The sequence below is a fragment of the Nannospalax galili genome, unplaced genomic scaffold (genome assembly GCF_000622305.1).
Source record: "Nannospalax galili isolate Female #2095 unplaced genomic scaffold, S.galili_v1.0 scaffold1485, whole genome shotgun sequence".
Classification (NCBI taxonomy): domain Eukaryota; kingdom Metazoa; phylum Chordata; class Mammalia; order Rodentia; family Spalacidae; genus Nannospalax; species Nannospalax galili.
The window spans coordinates 588035-608369 of NW_008353031.1; the positions used below are offsets into that span (position 1 = coordinate 588035).

The following is a 20335-nucleotide window of genomic DNA, read 5'->3' on the forward strand; positions in this document are numbered from 1 at the left end:
ATCCTTAATGTTCATTAGCTTCCAGCACTGATTCTTTGTGGCATTCTCCTCACTGATTTTGTGTTTTATTTTCCCAGCAAACCATTATATCTCCTTCATTTGCACAATCCCCTTAGAGTTTTTAAAATTTAATTGAATTTTTGTGTATTTCACACAGAACTTCTCAGTCTTAATCTTTACACCCCCTTCCCCGCTAGCACCCCCCTATAGTGCACCCACCCTCTGGAATGCATATATTTTGTCATTTGAAGTCCTATTGTGTCAAATTAGGTGTCAGCACGCACAATACCCATGCAAACTGGAGCAGAGGAAAAACCCAGCATAGAACTGGGGAAATGAACAGCAGACCCCAATCTTAGCTAAAGAAATATTGGCAACTGATTACTGCTGGGTGAGGAAAAGCTGATCTTCCTACAAGCCAGGGACTTTAAATAGGCTGATTAGACCCCAGTAGATGAACTTGCAATGATGGAATGTCTGGGGACACTAACTTGATACAATCTCCTTAGATTTTAGCAGAGTATCTTAGATACTCTCCAGTTCTCAACCTCACTCTAAATGAGTGCTAGTTTACAGAAAACTGTTCTTTACCTAAATTTATAGTAGTGTGTAGTGAATCTTGAAGAAATCATGGAAATAGGGATTGAAAATGTGAAGTATTTACTTATGCAGAGACCTTACAAAGCATTAGCATTCTTATTGATAAAAGAAGGCTTTGATTTAAAAGAATAAATAAATAAAGTTCTCACTCCTTTTAGTAACACATGATAATATCAAATTTGAAGCAATCAGAATGGGAAAATGAAAAAAAAAAAGTAATTACTTACTTTCATAATGAATCTTAAATCCATTGTTGGAACGACTGTTGTCTGTGGTAAACAGGAGGTATATAAAGTTGCTGCTGCTGAACAGAAACTGGGGCACTTGAGTACCATTGTAAGATCCAAGCAATGGTGACAAAAGATTTGGCCCATCGTGAACTTCCAGAACATCATAGTTTAGCTCAGTCTGAAATCTAGGATGAGGAGACACAATTATCAAATAATAAAACATAAGGAGAAAAATGTTTTAAGTTTTTTTTGTTAGTGTACTTCTAAGTTATTTAAAACACTTTCATTTTTTTCAGATATCTATGAGTAATTCCCATCTGTAGTAAATATCAACATCTTATTCATATATGAAATTATCATTTAGAAATGGTGTGTACACACATCTTTTGAATGTTATGTTTTGTCCCTAGTAAATAAATGATTGGTTCATGAAGTAAGAACTTTTGAGTCACTTTATTTGCTGTCTTCATTTCTATAGAAACTGCATGACTGTGTATTCATATTCAATCAAATTTTCATCTTAATATTAAATATATTTCAAGCCTCATCTCAGCTTTATATAAATTTTGTACAAATTTTATACAGTCTGTCCTTCAAATTTTAAAAATTTTATTTTTACTTATGTGTGATTTGTGTTGTCTGTGTGGGTTTGTGTATGAGTGCAGTACAGGCAGAAGCCGGAAGAGGGTGTCAGATTCCCTAGAGCTATAGTTGCAAGCAGTTGTGAGCTACCTTGTGTGGGTACTGAGAAGCAGACTGAGGCATCTCTCTAGCCCTTTTAATATTGCTTTGTTATCGTTCCTTCTTTTCAAGTAAGAAAACTGAGCAATTTAGAACTTAAATTGTGTAAAACTTTTTAAATGATTGAAGCAAGCACAAAAATGAGGAAATCTAATGCTAACATCTTTGCTACTTATGCACGGATGTGGGAATGTCTTTTACAAAATGGCATACTCTGGACAGGACAACCTTGCAATCAAAACATTAATCTTTTGCTTTGAGATCTTTTAACACTATCTCAGCTTGTTTATAATGTAGAACAAACTTGTGACCTTATGACCTTGACATACAGCTTTAATCCCTTATTATCCATGCCAGCCCTTTACCTAGAACAACATATGTGTATGTGTGCATATTTTGCATATAAAGCAAGTCCTACAAGCAGCTGATAATCCTTGGAAGCAACATATTACCTCATTTGTGTTGCAAACATCAGATGGGATTAAACTGATAGCATCTGTTAGTAAGTGCATGCTATTCTAGGTCAATAGGGATCAGAAAGGACAAACTCTTCCTGATAAGACAAGGGTTTACTCTTCCTCTGTAATTCTGGGAGAATTTTGAAGGAACAGCTTGTTAGGCAGTTTGGATTTCCTCTTGGCTGAAATGGATATCAATAATCAGGCTGTTTTTATTCCAGTATAGCCATAATGTGGCACCGCATAGTAACACTGCACACAGACCTGTAACTCATTCGCGTTCTTACAGATAAAAGAGAGCTTTGATAAAAAAAAATAATAATAAATAAATAATTCTCTTCTTAGTAAAATGCTGTTTTTAAATATTGATTTTATCATTAGTTTTTTGGTTATAGTTCTATTGTTTTCAAGTTTTTTAAAGATATATTTATTTTATAAGATGAAATAAACCAGATCTTTTTTTAACATGCATAACATACATACTATTTAATTGACTTTATGTGTTCTTTCCCCGTAATTTAAGTTTATTTAACACTGTAAATTGACTAGATCTAAACTATGGGTGAATTTTATGTGGACTCATGGCCCCAACTCAACATTTTTATTTGGTTATTGAAGTATAATGAGTGGAGAAAATCTGACTGATGGATGCCATCAACTCTACTAACAATAAAATATAAAAACATGAATTAACTCTACATTATGACTGATACAAAACAATGTTTATTACCCAAGTGAGAGGTACTGATATATTGATGAATAAGATATGTAGTCATCAAAAATATGCAATTAATTGTGATAGATTAGGAAACGTGCTTCATATAAAAAAAATATACTAAATATCCTTCTTATTGTGCTGGCTAACTTCACTTGTCAACTTGACACATCAGGGAAGTAGGCACCTCAACTTGGCAATTGTCTTTGTTGGATTGGCCTGTGGGCATGTCTGGGAGTCATTTTCTTATTTGTTGAGTGATGTAGATGGCCCAGTCCACTGTGAGGGGTGCCACCCCTGAGCAGGTGAGCCTGGGTTGCATAAGAAAGCAGGCTGAACATGGGCCAAAGGGAAGCCAGGGAGCAGCATTCCTCCTTGGTCTCTGCTTTAGCTCCTGCCTTCAAGTTCCTGCCTTGGTCCCCTTCACTGTCTCCCCTCCATAAGTTCGTAGGTGAAATAAACTTTATTCCTCAACTTGTTTTGGTCATGGTTTTTTTCATAGTAAAAGTGATGCAAACTAGAACACATTATTTCAATATAATTTTGAAAGTTACACAGTATAATGCTATATTTCATATTCAGAAAATATAATTATATGTGGTAAGGCAAGGTTAGTTAATGACCCTTTCTTAGAATAAGATATTTGATAATGGATGATGAAAATCCTCACTTTGCTTTATTTAAATTAATTAATTTTTATTTATTCATATTTTTGTTTTTTGAGACAAGGTTTCCCTGTTACCACAGCTTGCCTGGAACTTGTTATATAGACCGGGCTGGCCTCAGTTTCACAGAGATCCACCTGCCTTTGCCTCCTGAATGCTGGTATTAAAGGCCTATGCTACCATGCCTGGTTAAAATATTTATTTTTTGAATGTTCTAGAATTGCCATTGCAACACAATCCATGTTAATCACTGAAAAGTGAGTATGATTTTATCATAAAACAAATCTTATTTGTTCTTTTAAAGTAATTATTTAGTTATTTTTATTCTACGTGTATGAGTGTTTCACCTGCATGCATCTAAATATACCCTGTGTACAGCGCCAATTCTGGCCAGAAGAGGGTGTTGGATCCCTTGAAACTGGTGTTACTGACAATTGTTAGTAGCCACGTGAGTGCGAGGAGCTGAACCTGGGTCCTCTGCAAAAGCAGTAATGCTCTTAACCACTGAGCCATCACTCCCTTGCCCCTCCTTTGGGAAAAAGAATCTCCCTGAGTGGCCCATGTTAGTTTTGTAGAAGTCTCTGTGTCTCCTTCCCCTTCAATCTCCATAGAGCTGGGATTAAAATGTGGACTATAACTCCCGATCTGCCAAGAACTCTTCTGAACTTAAAATGTCCACTTTTAGAAAGTCATAGTAGTGTACTCCTGTAATCCTAGTACTTAAAAGGGGAAGCAGGAAGACCATGAGTTCAAAGTGATCCTGATCTACATAGTGAGTTCGAGGCTAACCTGAGCTACATGAGATGCTATCTAAAAACAAAATGGAAAAAGAACTCTTAAAATATGTAGATAATTGTTATGTGCTAAGTTATGCCTCTCAAAATCCATAAATTCAAATGTTATCCTCCAGTATGTGAGAATGAGATCATGTGAGTGCACTCCTATCCAACATGACTGGTATGATCATACATAGGAAAAGAAGTTTAGGACACAGACACAGTGAGACAGAACAAGTAAAGATGGACACAGGGCATAGCTGAGGAAAGAGAGCAGAAGAAACAACACTGTGAATTCTTTAATCTCAGACTCCAGGTCTTCAGCCCTATAAGAGAAATATTTCCTATTGTTTAAGCCATAGCTCATTATCTGTGCATACTGCATGCCCTGCCAACCAAGATCAAATTCTTTATGTAGAAAGAAATGAGCTCATGCATCTTATTAGTAAGAACATTAGCCCTTGTCTTTAATAAATGGTAAAATTATGGGGCTGAAGAGATGGCTCAGCACTATTCAATATTGCAGTATTCTATTGATTATTATATAATCAGCAATAATAACTTTAAGTAAGAAAAGGTCAATTGTCAATTGATAGGAATGTGCTGATGACCTAACCATTTTTTGGGAGTTGTAAGTGTGGTTATCTGGATAGTACTCATAAGTGTCTAAATTGAATTTGTTTATATTACCTTTGCTTCCTGAAGTCCAGCAGAGCCAAATTCACAAGTCCTTCAAAATATAGGACAACTAAACTCATTAAATTAAAGGTCATATGTTCATAACTCGGTATTGTGCATATACATACAGCTAAAAGGTCAGTGTTGCTTATCTTAATAGCACGGTTACAGCATTAAACAAATAGACAATTAACTTGAAAACAGGTTGAAAGGTCAAAAGGGGGCAGACTGTCTGAAACATTCAAGACATAGCAATGGACAGTTATGATAAAATTATTCATTGATGTGGCAAAGGAAATAGTGAATGCCAACCATTCTTATACATATTCTTTTCTTCATAAGATAAAAAATATTTTCAGAGACCTTTCAAATGTAATTTTGATTGAGTGTCCAGGTTCAGCTTCAATCACCCACTCACAGTTCAAAGAGTCTTTGTAGTATCCTGGCCATCCTGGTGAGAGAATCACTCCACTTGGAGCTGAAAAGTGGCCACCACACGGAGCTGAAAAATGAAATCAGGGAGTAATAGGAATAGAAGTTTTAGAGTAAGTTGTATATATTATTTTCAGTATTTCTTTCTTTTATTTATTTGAGATAGGTCTTATTCAGCCTAGGCTAGCCTTGTACTTCTTATGGAGTCCAGATTAACCTTGCACTACCAGAGTCTTTTTGGTTTAGCATTCTAAATTATGGGATAATAGGCATGCACTACTACACTTAGCCCAAACAGAAATTTAAATCCACCTCTTGATATACTTGATAAGTAGTAGTTAACACTAGTTTTGAATGTATTGACCCACATATTCAATTGCTTCTGTCATGAAGTGATTGACCCTTAAAGGAGTAATTTACTTAAAAAAAAAAAAAGTGATGTAGCTATGCTTTGTATGACAGCAGGTAAAGACATCCTCAAGTCTCTGAGTGATTTCCTAACATATATTGTTTTGTGTTCACGTTCTTCATCCTCATAGTTTGAAATAATACACGTACTTTTAGCTCTGTATTCCCTCCTATTTCCTTCTTTGCGTTGTCAAATTTTCCTTCTTCACTGTGTCTGAACTTTGAGGTCCCATTATTGCATTCATGACTGGAGTTTACAGCATGATCAACCCAGCCATTCAAGCTATTTCTCCCCTGAAATTTGATCTCTTGCTTTGTTTGATACAAGGATGTTGTGCATATTTTACTTATATTTTACCATTCCTTAGACATGTATTTTGATCTTTTTTCTTTTTTAAAAAAATTTATGTGTATGAGTGTATTGCCTGCATGTGTGTAAATGTCTCAGTGTTGTGCAGTGTCCACGCAGGTCAGAAGAGGGTGGTGAAATCCCCTAGAACTGGAGTTATAGACAGTTGTTAGCTGCCATGTGGGTACTAGGAATCAAACCCGGGTCCTCTGCAAGAGTAACCAGTGCTCTAATCTCAGAGCCAACTCTCTAGCCAGTTTTATTTTATTTTATTTTATTTTTTAATATTTAATTTATTTTATTTTTTAATATTTTATTTATTTTTATTTTATGTGTATGAGTGTATTGCCTGCATGTATGTGAGTGCACACATGTTGTGCAATGCCATGGAGGTCAGAAGAGGGCTTCAGATTCCCCTGGAACTGGAGTTAAGGACATTTCGTAGCTGCCGTGTGGGTGCTGGGAATCGAACCCTGTCCTCTGCAGGAACAGTCAGTGCTCTTTACCGCTGAGCCATCTCTCCAGCCCCCGTTTTATTTTTTTAATGACATAAAATTGAAACTTTTACTTAAAATTATAATTATTGTTGTATTTTATTTTCTACATTTTCTTAAACTCTAATACAATTGAGAACAACCACAGTGTTGTTTTAGTAAGTTCCAGTGTTTTGATACAGTGTAAACAGCTCATTGTAGAGATAAGTAAACAAAGTTGCAGAAAGAATACCTGGCCAAAGTTCCCAAGGCTAAAAAAGTCTTCAAACATTTTTCAAGTCTATTTAGCTACACAGACCTTAACACCTTCAATGCTTCACTGTTTCCTGAAAGGATATCATCTATCTAGGAGTGTGAACCAGAAAGCCAGACATATTCATTTTTCTCATCTCATTATTTTATCATTTGTTTCCATCCATACCCATCCAGAAGCCTACCTTTGTTTTTCCAGTCCATGCCTGCCATCTTAGTTTAAATTATTATAACCTCATCCTTAGAGTACAGAAATACACTCCCTCAACTTCTGCATCCTCAGGAAATATCACCAATGCAATAACTGGTGATTTTTTTCAAACCCACAGACCTTACCTATGCTCCGCAATTGTTCTTTCTTTCTATACTGACCTGCACTACCTAATATTGCCTAGGCTCCAAACTTCTTTCCTTCTCTGTGCAGCTTTCCTATATTAATCTGGTATGTTTTCAAGAAATATACACAACCCCTTCCCCACCAAATTAATTACCAGATAGATTTTAAAATGTAGAAAGTTTACCAGAAATGAAAAGAGATGTATTCTAGATCAAGGTTTCAACACATTAGAAACTATCACCTTTACTTGCTGCTTCATATTTTTATTAATTGATGGGTGAATCTTTAAATTCTGTTCACATATGCTCGCCCATTGCCCAGCACAGTGACACATGACTGCAGTACTACTTGGGGTGTCTTCAAGTTTGAGGCCCACTTGGATTAAGAATGAGAACTGGTTTCAAAAACAAAAGGGAAACCAGCAAAGAAAAAAATCCAAATTTTCTTCTATGTGTGTGTGTGTGTGTGTGTGTGTGTGTGTGTGTGTGTGTGTGTTTTTTTTACTTACTTGATTGTGTTTTCATACTTGATTCTGTTTTACCATATGAAAATTCTAAAACTTATTATTCTGAAGACATTTTTAGTTACTATCACCCTTCAAATAACTTGAAATAATACAAATAAATGGTAAAATATTGGAGTTGACCAAAGAATGAAGCATCACTCTAAAATCCCCATTTGAGTAAAATCTTTCATTTGTTTGTTTGCTTTTTTGTTGTTATGAGGCAAGGTCTTTATGTAGCTCAGGCTGCCTTCAAATTTGTAATCCTCCAGCCTCAGCCACCCTAGTGCTTGAAATACAGGTTTTTCCTCCCATCTGAATTGAATCAAGTATTTTCTAGGTGAAATTATAAAATGTGTTGTGTAAGATATAACATTTATTAAGAAACTAAATTCTCTTTCTTAGCAGAATTCAATATTACTTTCTGAAAGCTTTCTAAGAATATCATTTTCACATGGATTACTTGTACTTCTATTTATGGTCACATAATTTGGTTTCCTGTAGGCTTATTGTATATCTAAAAAATTAAACTATGTGCATAACAGTCATTTAAATTAACATAATTTAGAAGACATGGCTGAGTGTCTTAGTGAAAGAAACTCCTGCACTATGAAGCATATTTGGCAGCAATCTGTATTATTTTACCAGCTCATATTGTGCTACGAAAGCATTTGTGCATTCAGCCTAATAGTCATTAAATGAGGTAATTGGTCATAAAATTAACAATTGAGTAATGGGCCAGAAAGTATTAAAAAGTAAAGCACCAAGAGTCACTTTGATTGATCCTTCAATCCCTAGTGACAGAGAGAGTTGGGAGGGGGACTTTAGCGAAGTCATAACAGCCCCACATCCACCCATAAGGCTCAGAATACATTTTAGAGGAAGGGACAGGAAGATCATAAGAGCTGGAGGTCAGGGAGAAATGTGATAGAACCACTACACCCACAGGTTCACAGCAGCTGTGGCTGACTGCATAATATCAAGTGAATCAATATTCAAACATGGAAGAATGAGAGGCTCACTAGTCATAACCCCTAATTGAGGAATGATGCTGGCTTCCATGGGAGGGAGGGTCAGTTTTTTTTAAGGTTGTGGCTGCTGGTGGTGGATGGCCCCACATTCAGGAGTATAGGTGTAACATAAATTAGAGTTAATGGTTATTAACACATATTTGACTCTATTGGTGCACACGCACATATACATACACAAACTCACTGCATATAAAATAGGGAATAAAATATTGGGTGGGCAGTAGTAAATGGGTTGTAAATAGGGGAGAGGATCTAAATGTGATCAAAATATATTGTATGAACTTTGTAAAAATTCAACAAAATATAATTCCATTTTCAACATCCAACTTCCCTCAGTTTCTAGGAGGTCATTTCCATTTTGGCTAGGCTAGCAGTCAAACAGCCAGGCATTTCTATTAGATGGAATAAAAGAGACACAGTGCTGTTCAGTTTAAAATGAAGTTGCAGATTATTGACTTTTTAAAGTAATTCGTTTTCCTTTTCCTAGTTTAAAAATGGGGAAAAAAATCATGAAATACATGATCTGATCAGAAACAAAGGCCTAGGCAATGGTAGAGTTGATACTCAAATTAAAATCTTCTACCCTGGATTACTGAATTGATTTATTATTTAGTCTTTTTATTTTACATGTATGAGTATATTGCCTGTGTGTATGTAAGTGCACCTGTGTCAGTCAATGCCCATGGAGGTCAGAAGTGGGTGTCGGATTCCCATGGAACTAGAGCTACAGATGATTGTTAGTTGCCATGTGGGTGCCAGGAATGAAAGCTGGTCTTCTGCAATCACAGCCTGTGTTCTTAACTGCTAAGCCATCTCTCCAGCCCTATGAATTAATTTGTTGAAAAAGATATTCCTTTAGCAAGTCTTAATTTCTTTAATATTACAGTTTCAGTGTAGATAGAGAATGTGCTGGATGGCTTTAGTGTCAACTTGACACACCTGGGTTGAGGGAGCCTCAGTTGGGGAATTGCCTTCATTGGATTGGCCTTTGGCCATGTCCATGGAGCATCTTCTTGACTACTGAGTGATGTGGGAGGGCTCAGCCCACTGTGGGTGGTGCCACCCCTGGGCAGTTGGACCTGTGTTGCATAAGAAAGCAGGCTGAGCAGGGGCCAGGGAAGCAAGCCAGTAAGCAGTGTTCTTCATGGCCTGTGCTCCAGCTCCTGCCTCCATGTTCCTGCCCTGAGTTCCTACCTTGGGCTCCCTAATGAACTGTGACCCAGGAGATGTAAGACAAATAAATCTTTTCCTTTCCAACTAGGTACTGGTCAGAGTGTTTTGTTACAGCAATGGAGAGACAAACTAGGACAGAAATTGGTACCAGAGAGTAGGGTATTGCTGTGACAGACAAACCTTGGTAATTTTAGGAGGATTGTGGAAGTGTTCTGAACTTTGGGCTGGAAAAGCCATTGAGTGCTCAGAGTCTGTTGCTGTGGAGCATGCAACAGTTATCTTGAAAGAGTTGTGGATGATAGAGACCTGGCTTGTGAAGCTTCAAAGGGAAGCAGAGACTATCAGTGTTGTTCGTGTGAGATTTTGGATTGAGAATCTGTGGGTTCTGGTCAGCTGGGGCTGAAGAATCAGCTGTGACTAAGAAGAGACCCGAAGCAAAACCTTTGCTTTACTGGGACAATTGATGCTAGTTAGCTGGGGCTGAAAAATCAGCAGTAACAAGAGACTAGCATCACTGTGGTGAAATCTTCTGGGAGGTATTTCCTTTTGGTCGGCACATAGAGAGGACCCGAGCCTCCATCTCAAGCTATAAACAGGACTTGGTAATGTGTAAGAGTCTCCTGCATGGTTCTGAGTGTTTTTCCTACATGTATGTCAAGTGCACCTGTGTTGGGCAAACACCAAGGAGGTCAGAAGAGGGCATCAAATTCCCTTGATTAGCGTTACAGATGGTTGTTTGCTGCCATGTGCATGCTGCTAACTAAACTTAGGTCTTCTGCAAGAGCACCCAGTGCTTTTAATTGCTGAGCCAACACTCCCCCTAAGATTTTTAATATAAGTTGAAGCACCAAAACACACCATGTTAAGTGCCGTCTCAATGGTAAATTATTTTCATTTATTTATTAATGAAAGATTTATTTCTGCTATGTCTGACTCTATAATATCTGCTGAAACTTTCTTTAAAAAATAGTGTTGCATTTTATCTCTCTTGCAGATACATGCATTTTTCAAAACATTAATTTTATTTTTATTTATATCTATAAGTGTTTGTCTATGTGGGTGAATGCTACCTGTGTAGGAGTCCACAGAGGCCAAAAGAAAATGTCAAATCTCTTGTAGCTGGAGTTATAGGCAGCTGTGAGCTGCCCAACATGAGGGCTAGGAACCAAACTCAGATCCACTGGAGGAGCAGTAAGCACACAATTTTTACAAGGAAGATATATGTAGCTATCATGAAATATAATAAATACATGGTTGAGCTGCAGAGAGTCTAGAATGTAAGGGAAGGAAACAGGTATTCCAGGGATGGAGGGGGGAATCCCTTCTGAACGAAATGTTGCCAAAAGATATTTTATAGATGAAAATAGAAGAGAGATGTAGAAGTGGGAAATAGTGTGAAAAGTCAAAGTCACTCCACTTTATAGTTAGTGGAGGAGTGAGAAGAGAAAGTTCATGTACCCTTCGGCTTTATGTGATAAGTACTACATGTGATTACTTTAAAACTGATGTGTTCCCAGGAGATATATTAAAATAAAAATTTCTAGAATGCACCTCTCATGTTGTAAGATGGAACCCAGAAAAACCCAAAGTAAACATAAACAAGAACACCTCTCTTGACCCTTCAAGGTTATTTATGGTTTAGGATTAATGAACCTGAGTGAGAAAAAGTAAGAAAATACGGGTGTGTCTCTACTTCAGAGATCACCAGAATGTACTCCAGGTTTCTGGAAAAAAGGGTTATTGTGGTTTGAATGAGAAATGTCCCTCAAAGACTCATACATTTGGTCCTCAGTTGGTGGTGCTATTTGGGAAAGTTATGAAACTTTTAGGAGTCTTGATGGGGGAAGTAGATCACTGGGTTTTGAGGTATTTCAGCCTGGCCCTACTTCTCTCTCGCTCTGCTTTCTGACTGCTAAGCAGGTCTCAAGCCCCTGCTGCCATGCTTTCCCCACCATGATGGACTGTATCCCTCTCTGGAACTGTAATCCTATGTAACCCCCTTCTTCCCTTCTAACTTGCCTTTTGTCAGGATGTTTTATTACAACAATTGAAAAGTAATTCTGGGGGTGATTTGGGTATATTAGAGAGACACAGCTTGCTTCCTGTACTCTTCTCATTTTACAGAAATAAAAACAATAAATAACAAATATAAAGGAGACCTAGTTTATTTGTCATATCTTATTTTTAATGCATAAATCTGTTATAAATAATTTTCATTGGATTACTAGCTTTTTTTTTTTTTTGCTTTTAGAAGAAAGGAACATGTTCAAAATACCCAGTGCACTTTAAGGCCTACATTAGGTTGAAATCTTCAGATAGAACTCGGATAAAATTCTTTTGAATAAAAATTCTAAAGAAGCTAGAAGTTTCACAGCAGGAAATGCTGTCATCAGAAAATGACACTTTGGCACTCAGAAGGGAACTGGAGACTAAGCTGGGCTTTGATTGCACCAATGAATTAAAGGAGCAAGCATTCCAGCATTTGGCTTGATAGATAGCCTTTCTGTGGAGGGATTCTTGATCAACAAACACATCTTACCTCATCACACACTGTTGCATCCAACTTTTCTATCCTTCTTTAATTTGCTTTGTTTTTAACCAAGGTAAATAATTTTTGGCTATCTCTGCCTTCTGCACACTCAAAGATGGCTCAAGTTTAAATTAAAAACTATGTTAAAATGATGAGGTATTCATAGGAATTGAAGAGCTAGAATGACCAGAAGCTTGGATTAAATTGTGTTTCTTTCCATTTCCATGTTTCTTCTTTTACTCTCTCAAACCTAGCCCAACAGAAGTTAGGAGCAGAACTTTGTAGATGGCTATTAAATTGCTTTCCAAAGTCCTCAGGTCCTGAAAAAAGGAGTTCATCCATAGCTACAAATATGTGTATGTGTGAGCACATATTGCATCAGAACTACAAACTGATTATGATATATGCATCAGCCATTACTCTGAATGCTCCCTCACCAGCATCCCCTCCAAGCAGAATGTGATGCTGTGCAGGAGAAGCAGTCCTTTCCTCTGAGGCTAATTGAAATTCAAGAGCAAACCCCTTATCCTCCATGGAGAAATTCATCAGGCATGCAAGTCCAGCTTTGTTTCTGAGCAGTTATCCAAGAACTCCAGCTCCATCCTATTCATTCAAAGAATTTCCTCAGATATCACAATAAGGAGTAGGAGGGAGTATAAGCCAGAGTAATTCAGGGGGATGTATTCTGAGGGCAAGAAAGATTTTGCTTGAGTAAGTATTTAACAGACCATTCTGAAATTGTTGGAGCCAAAACAGAGGACAGTTATTTCTTACTTTTTCATACCTCATGCCTTCAAATATGTACTACCAAATATCCCTCTTCTTTTTTTTTTTAACTTTAAAAACAATATTTTATTGAGCTGGGCATGGTAGCACACGTCTTTAGTCCCAGGACTCCAGAGGCCAAGGCAGGTGGATCTCTGTGAGTTCAAGGCCAGCCTGGTGTACTTAGTGAATTCCAGGATGTCTGGGGCTACAGGAAGACCTGTCTCAAAAAGACCAAAAAAAATTTTTTTTATTTATTATTTTTATTTTATGTTATGCCTGTATTGCCTGTATGTAGGTAAGTGTATCCATGTCGTGCAATGCCCACAGAGGACAGAAGGGGCTGTTGGATACCCTGGAACTGGAGTTACAGACAGTTGTTAGCTGCCATGTGGATGCTGGGATTTGAACCCGGGTCTTCTGCAAGAACAGTCAGTGTTCTTAACCGCTGCACCATCTCTCCATCCTCATTCTCCCCCTCCTTAAAAACAAATGTTTTGGGAATATACTCTAACTTTCTAATCACTTTCAATATTAATAAATATTGTCTCAATTCATTTCAAAACCCTTTGCTTTCCTTTATCCATTCTTCCAAGATGCCTCTGTGGGTAGGGGAGACAAGTGAGCTGTGGGACACCACTACTTGCAGACTCCCTGACTCTCTTGGCAGTCGGGGTAAGGAAGTTGTGGTCTCTTCTGCAAGTTATCCCTTCACTTCCTAGTATGAGGGAGATACTGTTGCTGTTCACGTCTCTTGGTTGTGAGTGGTATTGTGAAGTTCTGAAAATGATTGCTAACCTCTTAAGGAGAAGCAGTGTGTTGTTTTGAAAGGAAAGAGTGATAGGGGCTTCTCAGGATTCCATAAGAGGAGAAGCTCAAACAGAATGAATGTTATATAGACTTCTCTTTCTTTGCTTAATTCAGCATATGGAAATTGAGAGTGAGATGATTTAAATTATTATTGAGAGAGAAGAGTTAACTTAAAAGTCCTGTTTGAGGTCCTTAGACACCAATTATCTATGGAAGAGTATTAAAATATTTTTCTCCTTAGCTGAGGGACCAAGATACCAATTAGGAAGCAGCAGGAAACTGGCTTTACATTTTTCTGTTCACACATTTGCTCATATTGTTTTCCTTGTTGGAAATGTGGCAAAGACCATATTGTTTGAAATGATTATGAGACTCCACAAGAAAGAAGCAAAGTTTTAGTCAATTTTAACTAAGCATCTTAATTAAATTACCAGCTTTGAGCCAATAGCATCCATGTGGCTCTTCCAATATGTTTCATCAAATGAAACCCTCTTTATCTATAAGCATTGCAGTGAATGTTTTATGGCTTAATCATATTCAAGAACATGACCATGTAATCCAGAAGGCCAATATTCCATTTCCATTTTGATTGGGGAGGTTGTTTTAGATTAAAGAGGGCAGTGCAGGCCACAGTGTAATGGGAAAGGGAGGCTGACAAGCTAGGAAGAGCAGAGCAGAAAATATATAAGCATCAGAGCCTTGAGGCACTCAGACAAAAACATATGAAGAAAAATGGATGGGTTCCACAAGCTCTTTATGTGCATGGGATTTTTTTTTTTAAGGAAAACACAAGGTATGCTGTAAACAGAACTGAGAGATATCAATATAGAGATGCTATTTACAGTTAGGGAGTCTATTTAAAAAAAAAAGCATCAAAGTGATCAAAATGATCCCTAGCTCTGGGACACTCAAACAGAGATTGATCACAGAGAGGGTTGCTGGGAAAGGAGATAATGAGTCAAAGTCATATATTTAATTGAGGGAAATTCAGCTTTTACACTTCTCTATCTTGTGTCCCACAAGAGTTGTATATTTTTTAACTTTAAACTATTGAGAAAATTTTATTTTTAAAAGAAAATAGTCTTCATTTAAAATTTTATAACAAAATTGCAAATAATTTTTGATCCAACTCTCATTTCTATACCGAAAAATTTCCCTCGTCATTCTGACTAGCTGAACATGATTTTTAAACATTTCATATTTTAAAAATGGCATTAACCAATGAATAATAGCTCATACCTAGGAAATGTTTCCTTTCATGGCTACAACAGAGATAGGAGAATTAATTTATGTCCAACTCTCTTGCTTTCTTAAATAGAAATCTGCAGATGACATAGAGTGAACTTTCTTGTTTTATTCTAGGTATCATGGTGTGGTATTTCTTCTAACTTCTTTTGGAATATATTGCATATTTTATGGTTGGAAAATACAGAAGAAAGTATTTACAAAGAAAGAATATAGCTCAGAAAGCAGCTTGAAAAGATATGCCCAAAACTTTAACTCTTCCTTAAAAAGGCATAATTTCTTGTAAGAAGGTTGAAAATATGGCCACTACTCATTTGAGGAGACAGGATCTCAATTTGCAAACCATTAGAATTGGTTGAAAATCGTTTTGGGGGACAGAGTACAGTGGATTAGGTTTTGTGTTAACAAGCTCTTGTGAGTCAGGTAAAATAGAAAGAAGTTGAGAAAAATGAGTCAGGACTTAAGAACTAAAGTCAAATAATGATAAGATCATCTAGAAAAATAAAGCAAATATCAGCAGAAAAAGAGAGAAGTGCCTGTTATCTACCAGCAGGGGCAGAAATCAATGAGTTTCCCAAATTCCAAGAGTGAAATCCCTCTGGTAAGTGAAACAGTCCTTCACATTTGTTTTCTTTATAGCAGTGCTTGTCAGAGTTCTACATACAGGGTGGTTAAATGATTCTAGAAGGAGGGGATCAAGGATAGTTCTGATTCGCACTGCTTGCCACAGTAGAGACATTCTAGTGTCCATTGTTTCCATACAAAAGGGAATTAAGTGACAGAGGAATTTTCCTCATGGATCAGGAGACCCAAAGACTCAGGTGAAGAGAGAAATACATCTAAATGTAACTGTGTCTCACTCCTCTCCCCTCTTTATCAAAGCTCCTAGCATTTAAGCTGATCGGATAGACTTCGGTAAGCATGATGCAGGCAACCTGAAAATGACCTCAGAAGCTCTTCTAAGAACATACGATGAGAGAAAGAAAGGGAAAGACATCCAGTATGAAAAGAAACAAGCCCAAGGTGAACTACTAATGAGGAAACATCACATCACAGGGCCGAAGTCACAGATATAGGACTTGTGCAGAAAGAGGAACATGGGGGCAACAGAGTGGTGAGACACACAGGGATCGAGGGGAAAGCCTGTGCCAGTAGCTGTTGTGCATGAGGAAGTGGTGAAGAGAGAGGATGAAGACTATTAGGAAGTTTTCTGTTAACCCATTATGAAAACTCCTGTGCAGTTCCACTACAGAACCCCATGGTAACCAACGATAACAGTCTTCAAGGCTTCAGGGCTGCGCCATGGAGAAAGTGCCATGCAGAGACCGGTGCAAGATAGAGCCAGTTGTATTCACTCTACATTCTCAATGGAGACACCATTGATTATTATTTTTTTAATGAAGAAGAGAATTTTTGTAATTAGAAGTGAATTGAATTCAATGCTGATTGTGGAAATGCATGTATTTTGTTTTTCATTAGCAGAGTTGAAAATTACAAGGCTTAGAAAAAAATCTAATCAATTGTCATAATGATGAAACTGGAACAATCAATTTTATGGAAAGATGTTCAAGTTTTAAAGCAAAGGCCAAATCCATCCTTAGTTAATGAGCACTGAACTTCAGTTTACTGGATAGAATGCAAAAGCCAATTCTTTCTCGCAATCATGTTTTAACTATTTGAAATAAACGTAACTTCGGCTGTAGGAACACATTATGATATAATTTCTCTATTTTAGCCTGATAATCCTTTCTGGAGGACTTTTGCAGATGAAAGGTTTCCTTTCTTCCATTTCCAGAAGTTTCTTACAATTCTAGGTTTACAGATTGTTCATCATGAATGGTTTGTTCTCTTTCCAAAGTTCTTGAACTTCTAGACAATTGTTATAAAAAAAAGGCCAGGAGAAGGGATAGTGGCAGTCTTTAAGTGGAATAAAGTCCCATGTTGTCTAAACAAACCAACTTCCCTTGTTCTGTAAGCTTTAATTTAACAAATAATGCATTCTTTCCAACCTTGATATATAGCAATCCATGTTTGTAAGTATTTTTAATGCATTTGATTTTGAATAGAAATCTGAAAATAATAAAATTCAGAGAACATATAACCATGTCCTTAGTTTTTTTCTACAAAACATGTTTATTATGAAGTTAATAAAAAAGCTTTGCCTACAATGTTAGGTGTATGTCAGAGGCTGTGACAGTACACTAAAAGATGAACTATGAAATAAGTAATAACAAAAATTAAACAAAAATGAAGAACATCTAAAGAACAAAAGATATACAAAGGGGGCTCCCCAAAATGTCTTTCTACGTAAATATGAGTGGCTCAGTGGCAAATTGAAAAATAGGGTGAGGAGGAGGAAGATTTTAAGTGGGAAACTTTATTTCTTCCCCCAATTTTAAACTGTTGTGGGTGGTCTCTTAGTAGAACTGGAACAGAGCAACAGAACAATACTATAACAGCTAATTATAATTTAAGAAATCACCCCATGCCCCTGACTTAGAAAAGATATGATAGAAGTGTGCCTGTTTGAATAAAATTGTTCAAAGTGTGATCTGGGATATAGGGGTAACCGGACAAAGGCCACAGGAAGGTTGTTTTAGGACTATCTTGACTCTGCCTTCCTTGACTCCAGCCCATTCCTTAATGATGATGCCATCTTGGTATTAGAAACCAAATCATAAAGGTGAGACAAGTGTTTCTGGTTTCATTCACACAGAGAAAAATAATGTTCTTTTCTAGAAACTTCATACAGCTTCTCATTGAGGTGTTTGGAGGGCTTAATGGCCTGTACCAAATTAGTGTTCTGAACACTGTATCTTACTTTTAAAAAATTTAAATAGCATTCATTTTTCACAGGTAGTGGAAAATTATCTTCTAGAGTTAACAGTGATTCATTAAATTAGTTGGTATGATTTCATTAGTTTTAGCTTCCCACGTAGTTAGGCATCAGTCAGCTCTAAGTTCCATGCCCTACTCAGATGAAGAAGAAAACAAATTTCAGCGATATCTTGAGGTGTTTTGTGTTTGCCCACCAACACTAGAAAACAACAAAAAACAATGGAAAGGCACCTCAGATCATGGCCCTGCTAACTGAGGCTTCTCATGAAACCGCAGCATAATTCTGAATAGTTAGCATTGCTTCCTAAGCCTTTACCCCTTCGTTCATCTATCACAACCATGCTCTGCTGACCTCCACTTCAGTCACAAGGAACTAGTGTTATTCCTTCTTCTTGTAATCAGTTTTCTTCCCATTTTGTACTTTTCCTTCACATACTAATGTAGGATTTCCTGACTGGCATCACAAGTCAGGTTTGGAATCGAATAGCTGATGAAAATAATAGGCTAAGGGAATGATGATGTATGATGTAAGGATTGAATAGTACTCTCATTCTTTTTATTCTAGGCTTTATTTTGCATCGCCATTAATTTTTAAAAGTAATTTCATAATCATAATTAGCACAGGAGTCACCTATTATAAGTTTGGAAAAGTAAGCTAAAATCAACTAGTTCAGCATTCTGATATCAGAAATGACAAAGTGATTAAGAAGAAAAATGATGGAGATTCCATAATAGAAAGGGCCGTTAGTCTGACATAATTCCATGATCTGAAATCATTTCATTATGAGACACTGCGAAGATATTCAAGCTGATGAAAGTAACAATTGTAGACTATGTATGTATTTTTGGACTGTATATTAAATATTCTCAAGTTAGCAGATGCAAATTGAGAAAATAAAAATTTTGTTTGAAATCAGATAAGCAGAAAAACCTGAGAAAGCAATAAAAAATGGAAACACTTTTAAAGATGTAGTTCAGTGGCCTAGAATTTCCAAGGCCCTGGATTTGTCTGTTAGTGAGAACACTTGTCAAAAGTTAGGTATTAAAGGATTCCTTAAAAATTTGTTTAAGCATGAAAAATTTAAAGTGTAATTCAATCGCATGTACATACAAATACAGAAACATAAAATTTGAACCACTGTGTCCTATTTTAAGGTAAATATCCCAGCAGCTCTGGTAAAACAGGACATTTTCTACTCTGCTTCACCAAACACACTGGTGGTGGGGTTCTGCCCTCCACTCATCACCGCACTTACCTCCACATCTTGGAATGGGTCCACTCCACATTACTTTTCCATCCATAAGAATGCATGTAATTGTTTCTGTTCCCTGGGTTTTAATAAACCCTTCTTCACAAATAACTGAAATGGAACTTCCTAACTGAAAGTTGTCTCCAAAACGCCGAGCATTGATAGGTATTCCAGGGTCAGGACATTCATTATGGCCAAAAGCTTTAAAATGGCAAACCAGAACAGGAGGAGTATTAGAAAGAGATTTACATAGATTTGGAGTAAGAAAAGTGATTGTTACAAATGATTGAGGCATTTTTTTCTAGAAAAGCCTCTTATTGATATTATTTTTCTTAAATTTAGATTTTTTTCCTATGATACTTCTGTGACATGTAATAGCTGTGATGATTTTAACATATTAATTAAACTCTGACTTAAAAAATTTTAGAGAATTATTCCTTCACATTTGTGATCATTAGGCTAAATCCATATGAAAATTTCTAGTATAATTTGTTCGGATTCCAATTAATGTGAATTCTAAGAGGCTGATGATATCTCTCTTGAAGCTTCTATGAGTCAATCAATTTGGAATTTAAAGACAGTTTTATTATTAAAAATGAAAGTGAATGTTTCAATATGTCATTAAGTCTTTTATAGTTTTTATAGTCTTTTACAGGTCTTTCATGATCTTTATTTTCTGCAATCCAGGAAAGGGAGTTAACTCTTCCAATGACCAGATCCTAAGCATTAGGCTGTGTTACTGTCTCATTTAACACTAAGAAGGGCCAGATGAGGAGAATATCCCTATGAAGAGAAATATCATACTGAAAGAATGTCAAGTAACTTGCCTCTAGTCATCGATATGGAAGTTGCTAGGACTGAGATATATCTGCTTATCTGACTTAAAAAGTTTTATCAATACTTTTTATATTGGATAATAATCCTCATGCATCATGAGCTGAGAGCCACTGTTGTGTTTTATCTTGTATCTCTCAGGATGTCTGCTTAGTAAAGAGCAGGTGTATAAGTGACAATGTATTTGTTTGAAAGTTAATAGATTATGTTGAGTCATCCAAA

The 20335-nt window shown here is 36.6% G+C and overlaps 1 protein-coding gene across 1 annotated transcript in view; it reads right to left on the minus strand.

Moving 5' to 3' along the window:
- Window positions 1-20335, minus strand: part of LOC103747790 (CUB and sushi domain-containing protein 3) — a 473923-nt gene that overhangs the window by 448561 nt on the left and 5027 nt on the right. The window contains exons 4-6 of the mRNA XM_008850327.1: window positions 19286-19480; window positions 5227-5365; window positions 828-1015 (exon numbers count right to left, since the gene is read on the minus strand). Of these exons, the coding sequence (XP_008848549.1) occupies window positions 828-1015; window positions 5227-5365; window positions 19286-19480 (522 nt within the window). The remainder of the gene's footprint in view (window positions 1-827; window positions 1016-5226; window positions 5366-19285; window positions 19481-20335) is intronic.